The 21083-nt window shown below is 42.1% G+C and overlaps 1 protein-coding gene across 1 annotated transcript; it reads left to right on the forward strand.

Moving 5' to 3' along the window:
* Nucleotides 1-11527: 11527 nt before the first annotated feature.
* On the forward strand, nucleotides 11528-20008 carry MRPL33 (mitochondrial ribosomal protein L33). Its single transcript, XM_010840662.1, has 4 exons — nucleotides 11528-11619; nucleotides 12496-12514; nucleotides 14152-14258; nucleotides 19706-20008. Exons 1-4 carry the CDS (start codon nucleotides 11598-11600, stop codon nucleotides 19753-19755), a joined length of 198 nt encoding a protein of 65 aa, XP_010838964.1. The 5' UTR covers nucleotides 11528-11597; the 3' UTR covers nucleotides 19756-20008.
* Nucleotides 20009-21083: the final 1075 nt, after the last annotated feature.

Genomic DNA, 21083 nt, shown 5'->3' on the forward strand with positions numbered 1-21083 from the left:
CAGAATGTTCTCTAAATCCCAAATTCCTCTATAGCTTTAGTCGATAAAATCCATAATTTTATTTTCCAGGGTTTGTTTTATGTCCAAATTTTTAGGAATGTATTGTTTTTCTTTTTTAAAGAGTGATTTTTGTTTATGCTGGATCTTTGTTGCTGCGTAGGCTTTCTCTAGCTGTGGCACGTGGGGGCCACTCTCCAGTTGTGCTGTGCAGGCTTCTCATTGCAGTGGCTTCTCTAGTTGTGGCTCCCAGGCCCAGAGTGCAGGCTCAGGAGTTGTGGTACTTAGGTTTAGCTGGTCTGCTGCATGTGGAATCTTCCCAGACTGGGGATCGAGTCCATGTTCCCTGCATTGGCAGGCAGATTCTTATCTACTGTACCACCAGGGGAGTCTAGGAACATATTTTTTAACCTAACACACAGACTTCTGCTCTTTGGGAAGTGTCACTCCTAGACTTTCATCAAATCAGTTCATTCTGTTAATAGTTAACAACTGACTTGCTGTCTTATTGGCACTGAATACATTTAGAAAGGAGCTTTGGACAAGGTAGTTCTAATTTAAGTATGAATTGTATAATTATACATTTGAATATATTCACACATAATCAAATTTAATCAAATGGACAGCTCGAAAGAGTGAAATTGGAGTGTTTTCATGGTGGAGCAGGAGTTGGGGGCTTTCTTCTTGATTTGGCCGTCATCTTGATTTATAGATGTTTTATCTCATTAACCTTAATGTCACGGAGCTAATTAGTAACTCTGAAAACTGCAAAACACACTTGAAGCAGTCCTGTGGCTCTTTAACTTCCCCATGCACCAGATTAAACTGGACTCAGTTATTCTGAATCACAGAAGACATCTTTCAAAAGGTTTTGCCTCCTTCATTTGGAATGGCTTACTGCCATGAAGATCAAGCTGGATGTGGATCCCAGTTTTCCCTTTTGGCTGCACATCACATTACATCAAAACCGTCTGAATCCTTCAAATCCCTTGCTTCACAGAGAGACACACATATGCAGATTGCTGTGATTACCTCTGTTTGGGTTAAGTACTCCCAGGACCCTGCGGAGGGGCCCAAGGATCTCACTGCCTGCGTTCTGCCTGCTGGTGAGCATCAGGGCAGCTGTGTGGGGACCCAGCCCTGTTCAGGAGGCTGCCATCTTCAGGATGCAGAAGGTCCCTTGGGTCCTAAGAGCACTATGGGCATCCTTTTCCTTCTTTCCCTCTTTTCACCTCCGGACCAACACCCTGAGGCACAGGTAGTTACAGTCTTTCTTCCCTTATGACTTTCTATGGGAGGACTCTGGGCTGCTTGGCAAGTCCTCCCCACCCCCTCCCTCCCTTTTCTTATGGCTGAATTAGATGGTTGCTAGGATAAAGGATGGTAGACATCAAAGAGGCTAAATTAATCTATAAGATAAAGGGGAAAGCCATTCTCTGGAGAGTGAATGGGCTAGAAATGGCTGTCGAATGGGACTTTGGGTGAGAAAAATGGCTACATCTCAGGAAACTTCTCAAAGGTTTCCATGATTTTTAAGGCATTTGGAGTTCAATTTATGTTTCTTTGAATAGGATACCATGTGAAGATGGAACTACATAAGGGAGGAAGGGGGCTCAGGTTTATTCAAGTTACATTTCAAATAATTTTTTTGAGAAAGGAAAGTGATTCAGGTAGCAAAATCTAAGATGATGACTTGCAGTGGGGTTTTCTGAATTTGCCTAGTCCTGGAACAGGACTGTGAATTGTAGGAGTAATAGAGAGCGGCCTGTGATGACATATTATCAGGTGGGGAGCCTTGGATCTGTGGGTGAAGCTGAGGTTTCTCCTAGGAGGATTTCACACGAAGGACAAACTCCAGTGCTGAAATAGGTGATAACAAGTGAATCTCTATTCTTGATTTAGTTTGAAAATGGACTAGATTGTTAACATACAGACGAATATTTGTGTGGGCCCTTGTTCCTTAAGTGCCAAACTAATGTTCTAACGCCGTTTGACATGTCTCCCTGCTGAGTGACTCAGCGCTGGCCTCATGGACCCTCCACAGGCTCTCCCTCCCTCAGGGGCGCAGGTGTGTCCCCACCTCGGTCAGAGGCCAGGAAACTAACCACAATCTCCTGGCTAGAGACTCAGGCTTCTGCCTTGGAGGCAAAACAGGGTGAAACACAGGCAGGCAGGATCCCAAACCACAGAAGCTCAAGTTAGGTCATCCTTGTGAACATGACAACTCGCTGTCGTTCTCGATCAACAAAGAAGAAACACAGACCCATTCAAAATGGCCCTAAAAGACAGAATTTGCATGACTATGGCAACTTGCCATTGAATGCTATTCCTAAACAACTGAAAAGTTAATCAGCCATTCTTTTCACAAGGCAAGAAAGGTGCAATGATACATTCACACCAGGACAGGGGAGTACAGGAGTTTAAATCACTTTTTCTGGCAGCCAATGAGTCCAGTGTCGGAGTTCACGATCCCTCCTTATATGCACCTGGCAACTTGGGGGACTGGGTGCTGGGCAGGGACCATCCTCCCAGGAGATGCTGCCGAGACATTCAGAGGATTGTCCCTCTGTGGGACCCGCCTCTCTGGAACAGTTAGAAATTAGGTTGAGGATTGGGTTGAAGGGGAGGAAGTCATAATGGAAAATTATTATTCTTTTGAAAACAGTTATTCATGGGGACTTCCCTGGTGGTCCAATGGCTAAGACTCCATGCTCCCAATGCAGGGGGGCCTGGGCTCGATCCCTGGTCAGGGAACTAGATCCCACATGCTGCAACTAAGACCCAGGGAAGCCAAATAAATAAATAAACGTTTTTTTTAAAGGAAGGAAAATAGTTATTCATGGAAACTTTGCCATGACTGGTATGGCCATTACCGTGGTCATTTTACTTTACCTTAAACATGGACCCCAGTTCAAGACAGAGGTAGACGAGCCCTAGGGAATGCACAGTTACTATTTATTCAATTCATTTGCAGGAATCAAGCAAATGAAGTTGATGATAAAAATGACATTGCTTTAGAAGGCATTCTCTCATGTTCACGGTATATTTAAAATAATCATTAGGAAAAAGGTTACGGTGTTTTGAAGAATCTGTCAGAAATTTTCAGCCCAATTTGTTCCTAGGGCAGGATGAGAATGGATTTCCTTTGGCTGAAATCCTAGCTTCTATTGTTAGGATGATGCAGAAATTTTGGATAATAGTACACATAGGAAAAACAAAGAGAAATATTTTCTCTTCTAGACTGACACCCTTGAAGACTACTTCAAATATGAATTATTGCGCTGTTCCTTTAAGGCTAGTTAAGAACAAACACGTTTGTCTTTTGCAGGATCTACTATTTCCCCAACTCACAAAAGCCATACTGGTTGCCTTTGACTCTGGGGTAGATCTTACTGACATCCATTTTAAACAGAGGAAAGAGGAGGTATATTAGAATTGTTGCTGAGTGTAATTAAATTCTACCCACTATAAACATGTTGGAGGCAGCTTCATGGATTCCCTCCTCCAGACCAGAAGAGTTATTTCTGGAGCTGGGGCTCCTTTGGCCACCCATACCCCACTGGTTGGCTCAGCCCCTGGTTCTTGTAGCTAGGTCCTCCTTGAGAAGACCAGTGTATTTTTTGGCTGCAATTTCATATAGCCTTTTGGTCTTCACAGATGAGACAACTAAATACATTCCTGCCTCACATGGCCATGAGTTCTTCTCTGTGCCAGCATTAGACCAATCTTGTCTTGGACAGAGGGCTGGAAAGACTTAGACCCTAGAAGTTGGCATCTAGTCATGGTGATTACTGGCCCCACTCTAGCCTCATACCTGGCCCCAGAAACTGGACTCTTAGCTCATCCACTCACTTTACAAATATTTATTGAGCTCCTATCATGTGCCAGGCCCACAAATATGGCAGTAACTAAAAGAGGTGAAAATCTGTGCCCTTCTCTAACTTAGACTCTGTTTTAAAGAACCGAGCCTTGTCTTCCCATTCCTCTTCCAGCCTTGGTTCCCTGATCAGTTAGTCACTTCTTCTAGAACAATCTTCCTCAAACTTCAAGGTGCTTATGAATCACTTTGAGTTGCAGATTCTGATTCAGTGGGTCTAGGGTGGGGACTGAGATTCTGAATTCCTCACAAGCTCCCAAACGATACTGCTGCAGCTGCTGGGGGTGTTGCCTGGATTACGCTATGAGTGGCATTGATGCACAGCCAGTAGCACCATCGGTGAGTCTTTCAGAAACACAGAATATTAAAAAAAAAAAAAATATCAAGCCTTACTTTGGCCTCATGGCTGAGATCCCCTTTTGACAAGATCCCCAGGCGTTTCTCCCCATGGTCTAGAACAGTGATTCCCAAAGCACGTGAAACAGCAGAAGCACCAGGTGAAAGTTACAAACCGCCTGCGGGCCCTCATCCCCCACTGAGTTGTATTATTTGGTGTTGAACACCCCACGTGATTCTGATGGATAGTAGGTTTGAAAACCTCAAAGAGCATTTTCGGAGGGCACTTTCCTAGGCTCATGGGACCTCACAGCGAAAAAAGCCTTTGAGATGACCTGAGGATAATCGTCTGAGATTGTGGTCTTCTCTGAAGTTACTGTCACACAAGTTCCAGGTAAGGAACTGAGGCCAAGTCCTCGAGCAGGGCCCCTGGCTGGCACACGGTGGGGTCAGGCCTTACACCAAGTTCTCCTTCCACCACAGCTGCCTCTCCTGCTGCTGTGATGCAGAACAGCTCCCACCCACCAGCATCCCCAGATTGCTTCTTCTTGACCACACCCCAAATCTTCCTTTCCTCCTGCCAAGAGTTTCAGCCCATTACCTCCACACCCTCACACCCGCTTTATTTCAGCACCCACAGTTGCCCCCCTCTCCCGACCTGTGTCACCAACCACGTATTTAACTGGTTGACTTTCCCCAAAGGCCGATTCTGCCCACCCTTTGATAATGTTTGGAGCTCTTCTTGGGGAGGTGCAGTGTGTGGGTGGGAAGGGTGTTGTCTGCTGGCCTTCCATCCATCTCTCAGGAAGGCAATTAAGCTTCCTGCTCTTTGTCTTCAGTTCCAGCGCCTTTTTTGCTAAGTATTCTGCAACCTTCTGGAATGCAGGTGAGCACCTCTTCTCTTTACTGACGGCCCCAAGACTTCCTCATTCTTTCAACCAGGCTACATTCTCCCCTCCCCTGCCTGCACAGGTAGGTGCTGCTCACCGTCAAAGTTAAATGGACACACATGGAATTTATGGTCTACGCTAGGGGCCTTCACTTGGAGTCCACAAATCCCTAGCCCAGTACTTTAAAAATTTGAGTGTACGCTAAAATCTCCTAGGGAGTTTAAAAACCCAGACTGCACTGAAGTCAATTAAATTAAAAACTCTGGGGGTGGGAGGCAAGCATCAGTTGCTGATAAATCTCCCCAGGCATTTCTACTGTGCAGCCAAGGTTGAGAACTACTGGAAAGTCCAGGTAAAATTGGACAAGTATATGTCCTTTTGGTGGAAAAACTAAGCCACAGCTTTTAGCAGATTCTTAAAGGCTCCAATGACACTCTTCTACTTCCCTTTTTCCCCTTTCAAAAACGGTGAGTTGACTGGTCTAAGATAACAAGCAGGAAGAGCTTACCAGTTATTAGAGAAACACCAAATATATGTGTTAACTAAATAAGCAGGTATTAACATGTAGGGCAGAGAAAGTGCCTACTGTTGCTTCACGAAGTGAAGGGGGCTTGGGAATATTGTGTTTGGTGAGATGGGTTGATCTCTGCCTCTCTCCCAGTTAACAGGAAAAAGGTGTGATTTCAGATGCTACCACTACAGAGATCTGATCACATCACTTAACTCCCCTGCTGCCCACAGAACCAAGGCCGCGCCCCCACTACATCATCTTGGCTCCTTCCTTTCTGGTTACCTAGCCCCAGGGATCCTTTCTAGTCACCATGCTCATTTTTTCACACACTCTAGCCCCAGAAGGATGTGCACTGCTTTTTTTTTTTTTTTTTGGACAAGTCTGTGCCCTTGCTTCTATTCTTCTCTTGGTTCCTCCCAATCTCCCTGTCTCAAGTGGACCTTGGAGGGGAGGTAGGATTGAAGAGACGGAGAATGGCTCAAGGCAAGGTAACCTAGTACAGAAGGTGCTCAGTTCATACTTGTCAAAGTTAGTGGGGCACCGCTTTGTGTTAAGAGCTCCTGCTGGTGGGGAGTGGAGGGTGACACAAGTGTGGGATTGGGAAGATATACAGAGACTCGGAAGCTCTGGCTCTCAAGGGACATAGATGCCAGTAGGGAGGCAGACCAGTGATCCAAGGAGGGAAGGAAACATAACAAGTGCTCTTAGGGGAACCTGTGGAAGGTAGGATGGGAAGTGGAGGGTAAGGAGAGACTTCCTCCAAAGAGTGACTGTTATTCTTCCAGAAAGGTCAGGCTCCATGGAAGAGAGATGGGGCTGAATTAGGAGAGTGAGGCCAGACTACAGAAGGCACTTAATGCCAACTTTAGGATACTCTGCACACAGATTAAACCTGGTTGGTGCCCCTAGGTCTTGCCAGCCTTTAGTCTTGCTCCCTCAGGAAGTTTTTGCTGTGATATTAAGCTGTTGAGGTGGAGGACCTGATTTTGAAACTGTCCAATCTGCCAGGAGGTGCCTGAGTTGGTGAAGTGAAGTGAAAGTCACTCACTCTCTGCTACCCCAGGGACTGTAGCCTGCCAGGCTCCTCTGTCCTTGGCATTTTCCAGGCAAGAATACTGGAGTGGGTTGCCATTCCCTTCTCCAGGGGATCTTCCCATCCTAGGGATCAAACCCAGGTCTCCTGCATTGCAGATGGATTCTTTACCATCTGAGTCACTAGGGGAGTCCCTACAGATGCGAGAGCTGGACCATAAAGAAGGCTGAGTGCAGAAGAATTGATGCTTTAAAACTGTGGTGTTGAATAAGCCTCTTGAGAGCCCCTTGGACTGAAAGGAGATCAAACCAGTCAATCCTAAAGGAAATCAACCCAGAATATTCATTGAAAGGACTGATGCTGAAGCTGAAGCTCCAATACTTTGGCCACCTGATTCAAAGAGCTGACTCACTGGAAAAGACCCTAATGCTGGGAAGGATTGAGTTGGTGAAGGTAGAAGCTATTCTCACCTTGTCCTGTAGTCTCCCTCCCTCAAATACCCATGTGCCCAGGCCCCTGGGATAGCCAGGCAGCCGAGATCACTGACCCTGTAGACAAGAACAGTGGCTGTACTTCCAAACTGTGGTCAGGCAGGATGTAGGTAGGACAGTGGGCTGAACAAATAGGCAGTTAGGGGCCTCTCAGCACAGCAGAGAGGGGAACAGCTGTGATCCTAGATCCTCACGGTCGAATCCCAGTGCTAAGCAATGTGGGGCCGACCAGCACAATGCAGACACTGGCTAAGGCCCTGCGAGAGCAGATATTCAATAGATGTTGTTTCCCTCCATCTATTTTTCTGGGCTGAGAATCTAAGTTAAATAGCTCTACCTTCTCCCAGGTGCCAAAAAAGGATGAGTGCCCCTCCCCTAAGGACTATACCCTTTCTATTTGGGCTGCCAGGATGCTCTAATTGTTCTGCACTTTAATAAGACACAGAGGGCTCATTATGTAAATTCAGACAAATATACACAATTACCCCAGATCATAAATTACATCTATATTAATAAACATTTTAATTAACACTTACCAACTGCCAACAAAGTGTTAGGTGTAAATAACAGGTGGATGTAGAGTGAAGTAATAAGACTAGAAAGCCACTGCTTCTCTCTACTCCATACAAGAATATCAACAGTGTACATGCTCTTTTTAAAAGTAAGCTTATAAGTTTGCCTGAAGCCTGAAACAATCAACAGTATACAAATTCTTATCACTGTTTGCCATTTAAATGTAAGTATTTATTAATAATTTAACATTTGTATGGTGTATCTCATTCCAGAGTCATTCATTCATTCATTGAACAGATATTTAATAGAGGCAGCAAGCATTGTTCCAGGCACCAGGATACAGGAGTAAAGAAGACAAAATTCCTGATCTTAAGATGTTTACATTCTGGTGAACAAAGATAGACAATAAGGAAATTAACCAGTACACAAGTAATATTAAATGATAATAAGAACTGTCAGAAAATATAGTGGGGTAGAGTGAATAGGGAGTGTGTGCCTGTGCATGCATGTGCTTGCCTGCTGCTTTTTTACATAGAGTGGGCACAGAGGCCTCACAGATTAAGTGAGATTTGAGTGACAGGACTTGTTGATGGGTTAGATATAGGGTGTAATAAAAAGAGGTATCAAGTTGGCCGCCAGGGTTTTCATATTAGCAACTGGAAAAGTTAAATTGCCACATACCGTCACAGAGGAAGCCTGTGGGGTACAGTGCAATTCTGGGAATTTGATTTTGGATGTGTGATGCCAAGGAGGCAATTAAATGCACAAGTCTGAAATTTGGAGAAAAGATTGGGACAGGAGACATAAATCTGAAAGTGTTCAGCGTGTAGATTAAAAAATATATATTTATTTATTTGACTGACAAAGGCAGGATCTTTGTTGAATCATGTGGCGTCTTTCTTTACGGCCCACCGACTCTCTAGCTGTGGTGTGTAGGCTCAGTAGTTGCAGTACACAGGCTTAGTTACTCCACAGCATGTGGGATCTTAGTTCCCTGACCAAGGGTCAAACCCATGTCCCCTGAATGGCAAGGTGGATTCTTAACCACTGGATCGCCAGGTCCCAGCTTGTAGATTTTTAAAAACATAAGCCAGATGTGACCATCAAGGGAATGAGTGTGGACAGAGAAGAGATCCAAGAACTGGATCTGCCCTCATAACCTCATCACCTCCCAAAAGCCCCACTTGCAAGCACCATGATGTTGGGGATTAGGTTTCAACATATGAATTTGGTGCAGGTGAGGGGATACACAAACATTCGGTCTTTAGCAGATACTCTATAACTGTGGTCCTGAATTGATTCTGAAGTGCTGTTTCCTATCTCTGAGGAGGTGTAGGTTTTGAGTGGTCTTCTGCTCCAGGCTGTTCCTGCTGCTGCCAATGCGCCCATAAAGCTCTCTCCTCCCTGGACAAGGCCTCTGCATGGTCAGACAGTTTGGGAAGGAAGACAATGGAAGTATGACAAAAGGCTGCCGGGCCTGTGGGTGGGATTTGAAACCTCAAACTGGAATCCAGAGCAATTGGGACTGGAAGAGAATGTGGCCATTTCCATAATCCAGAGTTTCCTTGACTTGTGGAGTCCAAGATTCTGAAGTCATCCCTCAAGAGATGATGCTTCATTTTACACTGTGAGCTCTGAGACAGATTTCATTTAAATGAAAATTCTATGGCTTAAAATAAAACTTGAAATCCCCTAAAATCTAGTCAAGTGCTGTGCATCAGATGGTGGCTTCTATATATCACTTCCTTCCAAAAGAACCAGAGTACCTTGAAGACATGGCTGATTCCATGTTTGGGCCAGGGAAAGTACAAGGTTAACCTGAGATAGCTGGTGACAGAAAGCAAGGAAGGAAATGCATTGAAAAAACACTGGACCAGCTTGAAGGGATTCCTAATGACCTCCTTTGGGAAACTTTGAACATCAAAAATAATGATGACCCTGTTTGATTATAAAACAAGGGAAAAAATCCATTATAGTGATACTAAAAATTTAAAGAAAATTACACAAAGGGGAAAATGTCTTTGTCACCATTGGAAGTGACTCTTATGTTAATGTCTTACTTGAATATTAGTAATTAAAGAGAACAATTAGCATTTATCTTGCCTTTTTAGGAAGAATTATAATTCTGCCTCAATTGATTATAGAAAGCTTTTCTTTACAGAAGAAAACTAACAAATGAATAAGGAATGTAATGTTAGAAAAATTACCACTGTGTACCCCAAAACATAATTCCTGAGTAAAAACAAAGATCAACAATGAATGTTAAAACCATTGAGGAAAGGTTGATGGGGAGCAAGATATTTTCATATGCTGAAGTATCACCATACAGAAAACTTCAAAGAGTAAATCTACTTTTACAATGAAAAGGAGGGAAAGGTTGTGATGTCTCCAATTTGCTTTTACACAGCTAGCCAAAAACCCTAATCAAATAATATATATATATAACATATATGTTATATATGCATATTAAAAATTCAATATACATAGCAGAATCTTAACATTTACTGGATTGCGTATACAGTTTGTTCATTATAATATCTTTTCTACTTTTTGATATATTCAAAATGCTTCTTCATAGAAAATTAGGGAAGGGGAAGAAATACTGTATAGACTCTGGGCCTCATCTCTGCTTTTAAAAGACCCCAGATACTGATACACTCTCAGGAATGAGAATCACTGATTCAGTGCCCACATTCAGCCTGAAACTGAGGTCTGGAGAATTGAAATGACTTTCCAAGGGACAGAATAAATACTAGAATTCATGTTCCTTGGCTTCCAATCTTGTGTTTTTTTCTTATAAATCTTCAAAAGGAATTTCTTAAATAAGAAACCTTATCCTCTTGAACACCTGAAGCTCTTGTTTGTCAGCAGCTGAACCACACATAGTAAGGAAGGATTTGGCCACCTAGAGCGGGCTCATTTGTTGGAATCTAGGTATGGGAAAAAAACCATTAGAGGTACCTAGGGCAAGGACAGTCCTAATTTTAAAAATTGAGTTGTATTGTATAACATTCTCTCTTTTTAATAATTTTATTACCTTCAGTGAGGATAATCTATGAGAATAAGTCTTTCACTTGTTTGTAATATTTAATATGTAGATAAAACCACAGATTAGAAAAAAAAAATCCTAAAATCCTGATTATTAGCTGGGAAATGAGGTTTTGGCTGAAGTACCTGGTGTTGCAGGACTTGCAGGTTTCTTGCAGAGAGATGAAGATTGGAAGATGGCAAAGTGGTTAGGTCCCAATGCTAGTGGGAAAGGCATGAGTCTTTGCAGTCAGACAAACTCTGGGTTCAAATTCTGACTTTGCCATTCACTAGTTTTGTGACATTAAGCAAATTATGTGACTGCTCTCAATCTCAGTTATTTGCCCCCTATTGCCAGGTAGGTGCCTAGATACAGCAGTTAAAGATTCCCAGGGCCCAGCCCTCCTAGAAATCCAACACATAATCAAGGAATAGGGATATTCAGGTGGAGTTCTTAATTCTGGAGAGACTGAGAGTAGATCTTAACCAGATGGAGATGGAGTTGGGCCGGAGGAGGAAAACGAAGGCAACAATTTAAGGAAATAGTGCAGAAGCCTGATAGTCTGGAATGGGTGAGGAACATGGAGTTCCTGTGGCTTTAATGTAGTCGACTGCGATTATTTAGTGAAATATGTATGGAAAACATCTAACTTTGACCCAGAAGTAGGAGTTAGGGTCTGGGGCACGAACCCCTAGCGATAACAAAGGTCCTCTCCAAAAATAAAAAGGACTCCACACTCCAGCACCACATAAGAGACACCTGGACTGTAGAGGCCACAGAAAAGAGGCGGTCTCACCTGAGGTTTACGTAGGGGGCGTGGCTGTGGAGAACTTCCGGACTCCTTTTCCGGAACAGGCCTGTGCCCCGGAAGCAGTTGTTTGTTGCTGGGCCCGTTACCGAGTCTTCAGGGGTACTGTCGCCATGTTCCTGTCGGCGGTTACGTGTAAGTGGGGGCTGGAGGCGGCGGCAGGGCTTGCAGCGCGGGCGGGAGGTGGTGACAGGTGGGCCTTGGGACATTGCAGGGTGGAGTGCGCACGCCGGTGGGGAAGCTGCCGCTGCGACGTCCCAGGCCTTCAGGACTACAGCACCCGGCATGCCCCGCGGCATGCTCCCTGTGGGGCGAGTGGGTCTTGGGGGTCTTCGGCGCAGATTTTGGGTCCGTTGCGGCTCATTCGGACGGTAGAGTCTGGCCGGCAGAAGTGGGGCTCTCCCTCGCCCTCTGTAGCGGTGTGTCAGCAGAATCACTGGACGTTCTAACTGAGAAAACTTCAGAATATTTAGTTCACTCATTTCGAGTTCGCAAGGTGAGAAACAGTAATTGATCCTAGGTGGTACACCGGGCTGGGAGAGAAGCCCACTGGCTCCCAAGACAGTGTTCTTTGGTGCACCAGGCTGACTTACCGGATGGATTTAATTTCCTTTCTCCACCTGATGTGATGGTTGTTGAATTTGCATAGGTTAATTTACCAGACAAGAGGCTTGTTCTAGTGCAAATATTTGCACCTTAGAAGAGGAGCAAATGGAGCAGATCTTTGGGAAGATTTAAAAGGTAGTCAGTTCAGCTGAAAAGAGATTGTGTAGAGCATTCCATCCAGAATTGTGGTGGTCCGATTGGATTTTTAAAAAGCATCTATAAAATCCTAACGGGAACCCCCAAAGCTCGGGAGTAGTTACTTGAGTGACAATTTATGACATATTTCATGACTTAAATATTTTTATTATAATCTTAAAATTTGAGCTTTATTTGAATTTTGCATAAGCAAGATAATAAATTGTTTTTTTTTCCTTTTCTATCCGACTTTCCCTGCCTATGAAAAAGTTGCCAAGAGCAAGTCAAAGTAAGTAGAAGTTTTTCTTTTTTTTTTTTTTAAAGCTTGTTTATGTTAGATTCATTATTTCAGCTACTCTCAATGAATCCTTACGTTAAATTAAGCATTTGGCTTCAATTTTCTAAAGTCTGATTTGAGAATTACACTCGATAAACTGTTTTGGCCCTATGAACTGTTTACTAAAATATTTTCCCTCCCTCCCAACTGATCTATTTAAGTGAGCTTTCAGTTAATTTACTTAAAAGTTGCTTTTGCTGTCTTGTTCCTAAAGAAATCATCAGGGTCCCCATGTTCTTTGGACTACTACTGCAGTTCTGTTTCCTCAAATTGAGGACCAGGGGCCATTTGTCTGGAGCTCACTACAGGAATATAACAAAAAAAGCTGTGACTTGACTATCCACAGAGCCAGTGTTGAGTTTTGTAATCTTTTGCATTCATGGTACAAGCATTTCAAAAATAGCAAAGGCTAAAGATTCCATGCTGTACCAGGGAGACTATTAATACCAAACTGGTATTTCAAAAATAAAATTTGTAGACAATAACTGAAGTAAGATGTTCTGTGTTAAAAATAGAAAAATTCTAAAGCAGGCAGCATTTGTTTATAACTCAAGACATATAATAAATCCTTAAAGCTAGATTAAAGTTAATGGAAAACATGTATGCTTATATTCTTCCCTCAATATCTTTTATTGCTTTATATAGCTTTTCACACAATCCAGTTAGCTTGCTTTCCTTCTTCACATTCTGTGGGAATCTCCTATGTCTTCAGTTTCTTTAGAGGTGTGCCCTGCCTCTCATGTTCTTTGTGTCCTTCTGGTGCCATGTGTCATATGTCTTGCCTTACAGACCTTGTGTACACAACGCGCCTTCCATACTGTTGGTGTTACGTCTCCAGGGTGCAGATCTAGACTTAGAGGGCCTTGCGTATTGTGCTTGCCATAGCGCAAGTACTTAATATTGTATCACTCTAATGCATGAAGCACTATGCTGAACATTCAAAGGGATGTAAAGGTGTATAATATATTTTAGGTGCTTCAAATTCTTTTTGGAATTAGATGAGAAATCAAATAGCATGATCTACATAGGAAGATAAGACACCTGAAAAAGTAACAAACAGTATGAGGTATTAAAAGGTCCAGTGGGACAAAACATGAACTTTCTGCTTTGGATGATTGTAACTTAAACTATGAAAGGGAGCAACAAGGTTTTACACATTGTCAGTGTGAAAATTCCAGTCCCTTTATTCTGTAACTTCCTGATTTCACTCTCACTGCTCATACGTGAAAGATAAAGCTCTTCCGAGACAATTTTCTTCCTGACTGGCCTGCTAGGGTCACCAGTACTTGTGTATTTTCCTTGTCCTGATTTCTCCTCCTGAAATGTGGGGGTCTGAGTCTATTCCCACAATGCAGTTTGATTAGTCTTCTTGCTTTGGTTAGGTCATTTCCAAGTCACTCTGTGTAATGGAACAAATATTGGGAATCAGAACCATTCTAAAATATAGACTGTCTTAAAACTGAACTTAAGGTTTAATTGATGTCCCCACAAGTAATACTACTTGTATAGTGTTCTTAGAATGTGGCATCCCCCTACGACTGATTTTAGTCTATTTCCTTAGCTTGTAACAGCTTGCTTTTAAATCTTAGAACAATTCTGGTGAAAATGGTGAGCCAAGCTGGAACAGGTTTTTCCTTCAACACTAAGAGAAGCCGACTATGGGAGAAACTGACTCTACTGCATTACGATCCAGTAGGTAAGATTCCAGAAAAGTTGCTCCATAATAAATTCAAATGCTTTCAAGGCCTGTTGCCCTTTTCAGATGATGATAAACAAAGGCAGTTTTGTGACCCCTTTGTCACTAGAGCATTCATTCCTAGTGTATATTGAAAGTTACTTTGGTGCTAGTTACTGTCCAAGGTGCTGGGATATTCATGGACATAAGATAGACTCACTGCCTTCAGTCTTGATGATCAAAGCCTGGTTTTGGAAGGGAGAGGAAGGAAGACGACAAATGCTCAGTGCTATGCGAGAAAAAAGCAGGATGCTGAGATACAGGATAGAGTTGCAAGGAGGTAGATCCCATCTTCATTCTTTAGGTAGGATAGTTCAGGGAATGTCTCTCCGGTAAGAGATAGTTAACTGAAGATTTGAAGGGGAAAAACCAGATATGTAAATAGAATAGGCGATACTGTTCGGTAAACAGAAAGAGAAGTATGTCAAGGTTGAGTTGAATTCTAAGACACTTGGTTGGTGTTTAGAGTTGGAATTGGTGCTAGAATCTTATTTCTTCAAATTAATCCATTACATAATGAAATATAGGCAGTTAACGTCATAATCCCTGAGGGAGTAAATGGCAATCCACTCCAGTATTGTTGCCTGGAGAATCCCATGGACAGAGGAGCTTGGCAGGCTTCATCCATGGTGTCGCAGAGTCGGACATGACTGAAGTGTCTTATCATGCATGCAGCATCATAATCAGTTATTTCGTTAACTAAGAACAAGGCCTGATAGACTCACTTCTGGCCAAGATGGAGCAATGGGACTGAATTTACCTTCCCTCCTGAAACAACAACCACAGAAGGACAATATAGGCAACAGAAGGCAGTGACCCTTGAGAGAAAGGAAACAAGTGCTTGTGAATAACCAGACAAAACGGAAGATTCTGTCTTCTTTGTTTACCTGCCTTCAGTCTTCAGATACATGAATGCATCACGACACAAGCACCCGTACTCTCCAGGTAATCTGAACCCCATTTTACAGATGATGAGCTTGATGCCAAGGATTTTAGTTAAGGACACATAACTAAAATATGTGACAGAATAAAGGTTTGAATTTAGGACTGTCTGACTCCAAAACCTAGGCCCTGAGTCACTTTACATATGAACCTCTTATTGAGAGAGGAGGCTAAAACTTGCTCACTAGTGTGTGACCTCTGGTTGGGCACCAGTACGAATCTGCCTGACAGCCATCTTAATAGCTGCTTTCAGAGTTTGTAAAGAAGATCTTACAAACTGTTCATTATGCTGAATTCATCAAAACAAAAAATATCACCTTCAAAAAAACTGGGGCTGTACCAGTGTAAGGAGGCATTCAAAAAGGGCTCTGAGAGGGATTTCCCTGGTGGTCCAGAGGTTAAGACTGTGCTTCCACTGCAGGAGTGAAAGTGAAAGTGAGAGTTGCTAAGTCCTGTCCGACTCTGCAACCCCATGGACTGTACAGTCCATGGAATTAGCCTTTCCCTTCTTCAGGGGATCTTCTCAACCAGGGATCGAACACAGGTCTCCCGCATTGCAGGCGGATTCTTTACCAGCTGAGCCACAAGGGAAACCCAAGAATACTGGAGTGGGTAGCATGGGTTTAATTCCTAGTTGGGGAACTAAGATCCTGCATGCCATGTGGCCAAAAAAATATTGTTATGAATTCCATTCTTTAACAGAAATAAAATTTCCTGCTGTTTTTATGATGTGAAACTTTCTGGTCATTCTTTAATAAAATGGGAATTCTAGGTTTATCCCTGATGATTAGCAGTCTGAATTTCAGGATATATATCTCAAATGATGGAAAATTATTAGAATGATAAGGTATAGGTCTTAGTCTGGGTTGATATAACGAAATACCACAAACTAAATGACTTATAAACAGCACAGTTTTATTTCTCACAGTTCTGGGACCTGGAAAGCCCAATATCAAGGTGCCAGCATGGTGACTTTCTGGTGAGGGCCCTCGTCCTGGTTTATAGGAGGGGGTTCTTGCTGTGTTCTCACATGGTGGAAGGGGCAGGCAACTTCTGTGGGGTATCTTTTATGAGGATTCATCCCATTCACGAAGGCACCACCCTTGTGACCAAGGCACCTCCTCAAGGCCCCACCTCCTAATGCCATCATCTTTGTGGGTTAGGATTTCAACATAAATTTGGGGGAACACAAACTTTCAGACCATAGCAATATGATATTAGATTGATGTGGTGGTTTTCTCTCTCTTATTTCTTTGTATCAGCTGGTGAAAACCTAAAGTGACGAACTTTACAATAGAGTGGTTTTCTACCATTTTAACTCCTTTAGAGCTTTTTTAGGAACTTGTACAATGTTAATAAATGTTGATTGAATAACCTTCTCTGAGATTTTAAGCGTGAAAATGTACTGGAATTTTCAGTCATAGTATGGAGATATTAGGAACTTTCTGTCAGATTGATTTTACATTTTGAGGTCAGGAAAGGATACAACCATAAACAGTTCCAACCATGAGCTGAAAGTGGAAGAAAATATTCATATCTATATTTCAGACAGACGATTAGAGCTTTTCTGAGAAGGGATCATTGGAACCTTGACAACACAACTTTGTCTCTTCTGAAGAAAATGTTCTGGGATAGCTGACTGCTTGGCATTCTGCCCACCTACCGAATGCCCTGTGGGCTTGCATGATGTTTGCCTTGCGGCCTGCCCCATTGCCCAGGGTACCAAATAGCTTGGCAGTTGTCCTAGCATGTTTTACTGCAGTGAGAAAATGGTTTAAGGGTTTAGTTTAAGGGTAATGTTTTGCTTGTCTGCTTTACAAAGAAAATCAGGCAAGGAAACAGAAAAATTCCCAATTATTTGAGGACTTCATGGTATATACTCTATGGCTAGAACCAGCATATGTCTTTTCAAACTCCTTTTCCTCATATGAATCTATATGCAAATTTCCCAGGAGGAAGGATTAAAGGCTGAGGCATAAGTGTATTAAACTCTGTTAAATATATGAAGGTTTATTATAAAGAAAATGAAAACTTGTCAGTTTTAATTCCTTGGATGACTAAACAAGACAATATTGACTTTAATTGAAGCAGAATAGATTTAGGTTAGATGTAGGGCAAGAACTTGACAGATTCATTCTTCTATGAATTAAGCAGCGAATATTTTGACAGAAAATTAATTTATTGTTTATGACTGAGGATAGCAGCGTGTCATCTGGACTCAGCTAACACATAGTGAGTGAGTGCTGTCTGGCAGCCCTGTGAGGGAGATGGAGTTAGCCCTCTCATGGGGAATAAAACTGAAGGAAGAGTATTTTGAGAAATTTGCCCAAGAACTTACAGTAGATAAATGGTGGCGGCAAGGCTTGAACCCGGTCTTTCTGATTCCAGGCCCCCTATTTTTTCTATTACATGGAGCCAGTCTAGTTTATTTTTTTCCTTTTTTAATCAGGACCTTCCCCTGCGATCAGCACTGTTGTTCTTATCTCCTGCCACCATTTATCTAAACTAGATGCTCTTCCCTGTTAGTTCATCCAAATGCTGCTGCTGCTTGAGAGCCTAAACTTGACCCTCCTTGTGAGATGTTTGCCTCACCATTCCAGTCCCTTTTAGTCTTTAGGTTTCTGTGGGGCTTACTGGATGTTCATACAGGTACCTCATGGTATATTGGTACTAAATCAGGGACTCTTCTTACACTTTCATAAATCCCACATTGCCTAGCACAGTTCTGTGGACTTAAATATTTATTCTTTGAATTAAGGGAATGAACGCAGCAAGTATATCAAATTTTCATGAATAGTCTTCATCAGTTATTCCTATCCAGGGTCACTTAAATAATCTCCTGACCAGTTATCCATGAGACAAGTTCTTTTTTTAATCCATTTTTTAGTTTCATGTAGAAAAACATGGCGAAGAAGGCAATGGCACCCCACTCCAGTACTCTTGCCTGGAAAATCCCATGGACGGAGGAGCCTGTTAGGCTGCAATCCATGGGGTCGTGAAGAGTCGGACACGACTGCACGACTTCCCTTTCACTTTTCACTTTTCATGCATTGGAGAAGGAAATGGCAACCCACTCCAGTGTTCTTGCCTGGAGAATCCCAGGGATGGGGGAGCCTGGTGGGCTGCCATCTGTGGGGTCGCACAAAGTCTAACACGACTGAAGCGACTTAGCAGCAGCAGCAGAAAAACATGGAAATATTTTTTGCAGTGAATAACAATGGGAAATTGTTTGGGTTCTTTACTACTGTCTTACAATGCTTTGTAGTCTTCCTTGGAATTTGAAGGAGCACTGGTCCTACTTATGTTTAATACTAGATCTTTTGAAATATATTTAAAATATTCCTATGTACAAAGTAATAAAATACATTATTAATTTTGTAGATAAGTTTCTGTTGACTGGTTAATGGTTATTAATTTTAGCTGCCATCAGAATCATCCTAAGAGTTTAAAAAAATACAGACTTCCAGTCCCACTCTAGTTCTACAGAAATAGAATTAGGGTAGAGATGGAGGTAAAAGTAGGAATGTATTTAAATAAGCTCCCTAGCTAACTGTTGATAATAGTTTGGGGATCTCACATGCAGGGTATCCATATTAATTATAGAAGAATAACAAAAAACAAAGCTAAAATTTCTTTGTGTGGTAGGGACAAGTGAGTTGCTGTCATGTCATACATAGTCTTTGGAGTTCCTGGCTCTTCCTTGGTGCACTGTTCTTGTTTTTTTGCAAAGAAAAATTTAGGTAGGGTGGTTTTGTGTGTGTGTGTGTGTGTGTGTGAGAAAGAGAGAGAGAGAGATGTGTGATGTTAGTGGAATGCTATATAGGGCATTACAGGAACTATCAAAACCTTATTGCCTAGTATCTGGTCTCTAATCTTTCATCCCGGCAGTGAGCGCTTTTGTTTGGTGTGTTTCAGAGAACTATACTCTGTTACGATATTCATAATAGTAAGATTTGGGTTATAATAGTAAATCTGTACTTGGATATATGAAACCATTTCTGGAAAGTACAAGGTTTAATGTATATTTACTCTTCAGCCAGACTTCCTTTTCTTCTGTGGTCTGCTCAGTTTTTACCACTCTTTTTCTGGAGTCCAGCTTTTTCCTACAATCTCTCCTTGCTTTACCTCATACAAGAGTGGGCATTAGCTGAGTGAAAAAATTTTTTTGCCTGTAATTTTCTTTTTTTAATTTGAATGTTTCACATTGGTTATATGTGACTTTGTGGGGTATCAGGGTTGCCACTGGTTGGCTGTTGGGCCTTCCCTGTTTTCCTTACCATTTTCTGCAGTCCTCTCTGGTCTCTGGGATCAGTGAACTGAGTTTGCAAGTCAGCTCCATCCACATGACAAAGGAAAGTAAAAGAAGAGAAAGGAGAGGGCTCATGGTCTGATGTGTATTTTTATTAAAAAATGCTGATGATAAACTTTTTAGTTTTCTGCTACAATCCTTTTTTCTCCTCCTACAGTGAAAAAAAAAGTCCTCTTTGTGGAACAGAAAAAAATACGCTCCCTCTAAACAATGGATTGAAAATGAATTTGATTTATAAATGAGAAGATCGAGGGTGGGATACTGATTCAGAAATCTGCAGCGTGTAATAAAAGAAGAGGAAATGGCATGGAATCACTGCCTCCTGTGATTTGAAGGCCATTGTGAAGGAAAACAATGCAGTGAAAACAAGTTCTTCATATTAGGACATATACCATTGCATCACATTTATTTATCTTTCTGGATATTTTTATAGCCCTTAATAAAATATATTAAAATAGCCTGTGCTATTGTCTTTTAGTGATGTTTTCCCCCACTATTTGAAATTTAAAAACTACAGTACTAAAAAATAACCATTGTTTCATATAAGAAAAGAAAATTTTCCATAGTGAGATTTGTGCAAGAGTTTCCAGTCTGCCCTCACTTGTACTTCATAGAAAAGGCAGGGTCATGGTCCAGAGAGATCTTGAAAGAACTGTGCGATAACACAGATGGCAGAGGTGAGCAGGAGTGAAAGGAGGAAGCCAGCCTGTTAACACAGAAGAAACCAAGAGAACTTCTGTTTTTGATCTGTGCTTATATAATTAGAAAAATGCCATTGGTCCACACTCTCAAACTCAGGTCACCAAAGCAGTATCTAGGATTTTCTAGGAACGGTTTGGACTACTAGAATTTTTTTTTTTTTAATAAGAGGTGCTATAGTGTATTTCCATAAAGCTAATGGCTCAGCTCTTGGGGCAGTGGTACTACACAGCCAACCAGCTTGGAAATTCCACTGATTATCCCTAATGTACAGGTAAGAAATCCTGCCCTCCCTAGATCTGTTACGCTTTCCCACCCAAGCTGTTGTTTACCACAAGTTTTCAAAATTGCCCATTTCTCTCCCTGTCAAATTTCTCATTGAAGATAAGGATCAGCTCATATTTTGAGCTCTGCTGGTATGTATCCTAAAGCATTTAAAGCATTTATAGGGGAGAAGGATGGAGTGTCCACCATGACCACAAGCATTAAGAAACCAGTGCTGTTCCTGAGTAACAGGTGTTCCCTCCCTGTGGCCCAGTCTTGTCTCCTGAGGAAATGTGAGAGCGCCTCTCTGGAAATGGAATTAGACAGTTGTTGAGTCTTAGAGGCTTGTGGCATTACAGTCAGCTCTTTTTCTGGCATCTTTTGTTAAAGCTCTAATTGAAAGCAATAATAGGTGAGATCTTGGCTATTTTTAGATTGAAACTCTACATTGTGGTATTGGGTTACAAGAAAAATACTTCACTTGATTCTACCTAAACCCAGTGTAAAGGGTCTGTGACATGCATGAATCACTAAAAAAAAAAAAAACAAAAAAAAACAACTTAAAATCTGGC

This window comes from Bison bison, unplaced genomic scaffold (assembly GCF_000754665.1).
Source record: "Bison bison bison isolate TAMUID 2011002044 unplaced genomic scaffold, Bison_UMD1.0 scf7180017864145, whole genome shotgun sequence".
NCBI lineage: Eukaryota > Metazoa > Chordata > Mammalia > Artiodactyla > Bovidae > Bison > Bison bison.

What these genes read in the sequence shown, in the direction of transcription:
- MRPL33 (XM_010840662.1), top strand. Translation starts at nt 11,598, where the DNA reads ATGTTCCTGTCGGCGGTTACGT. An exon ending in ACTGCATTACGATCCAGTAG is followed by an intron (nt 14,259 to 19,705) that starts GTAAGATTCCAG and finishes CTCCTCCTACAG; the next exon opens with TGAAAAAAAAAGTCCTCTTT.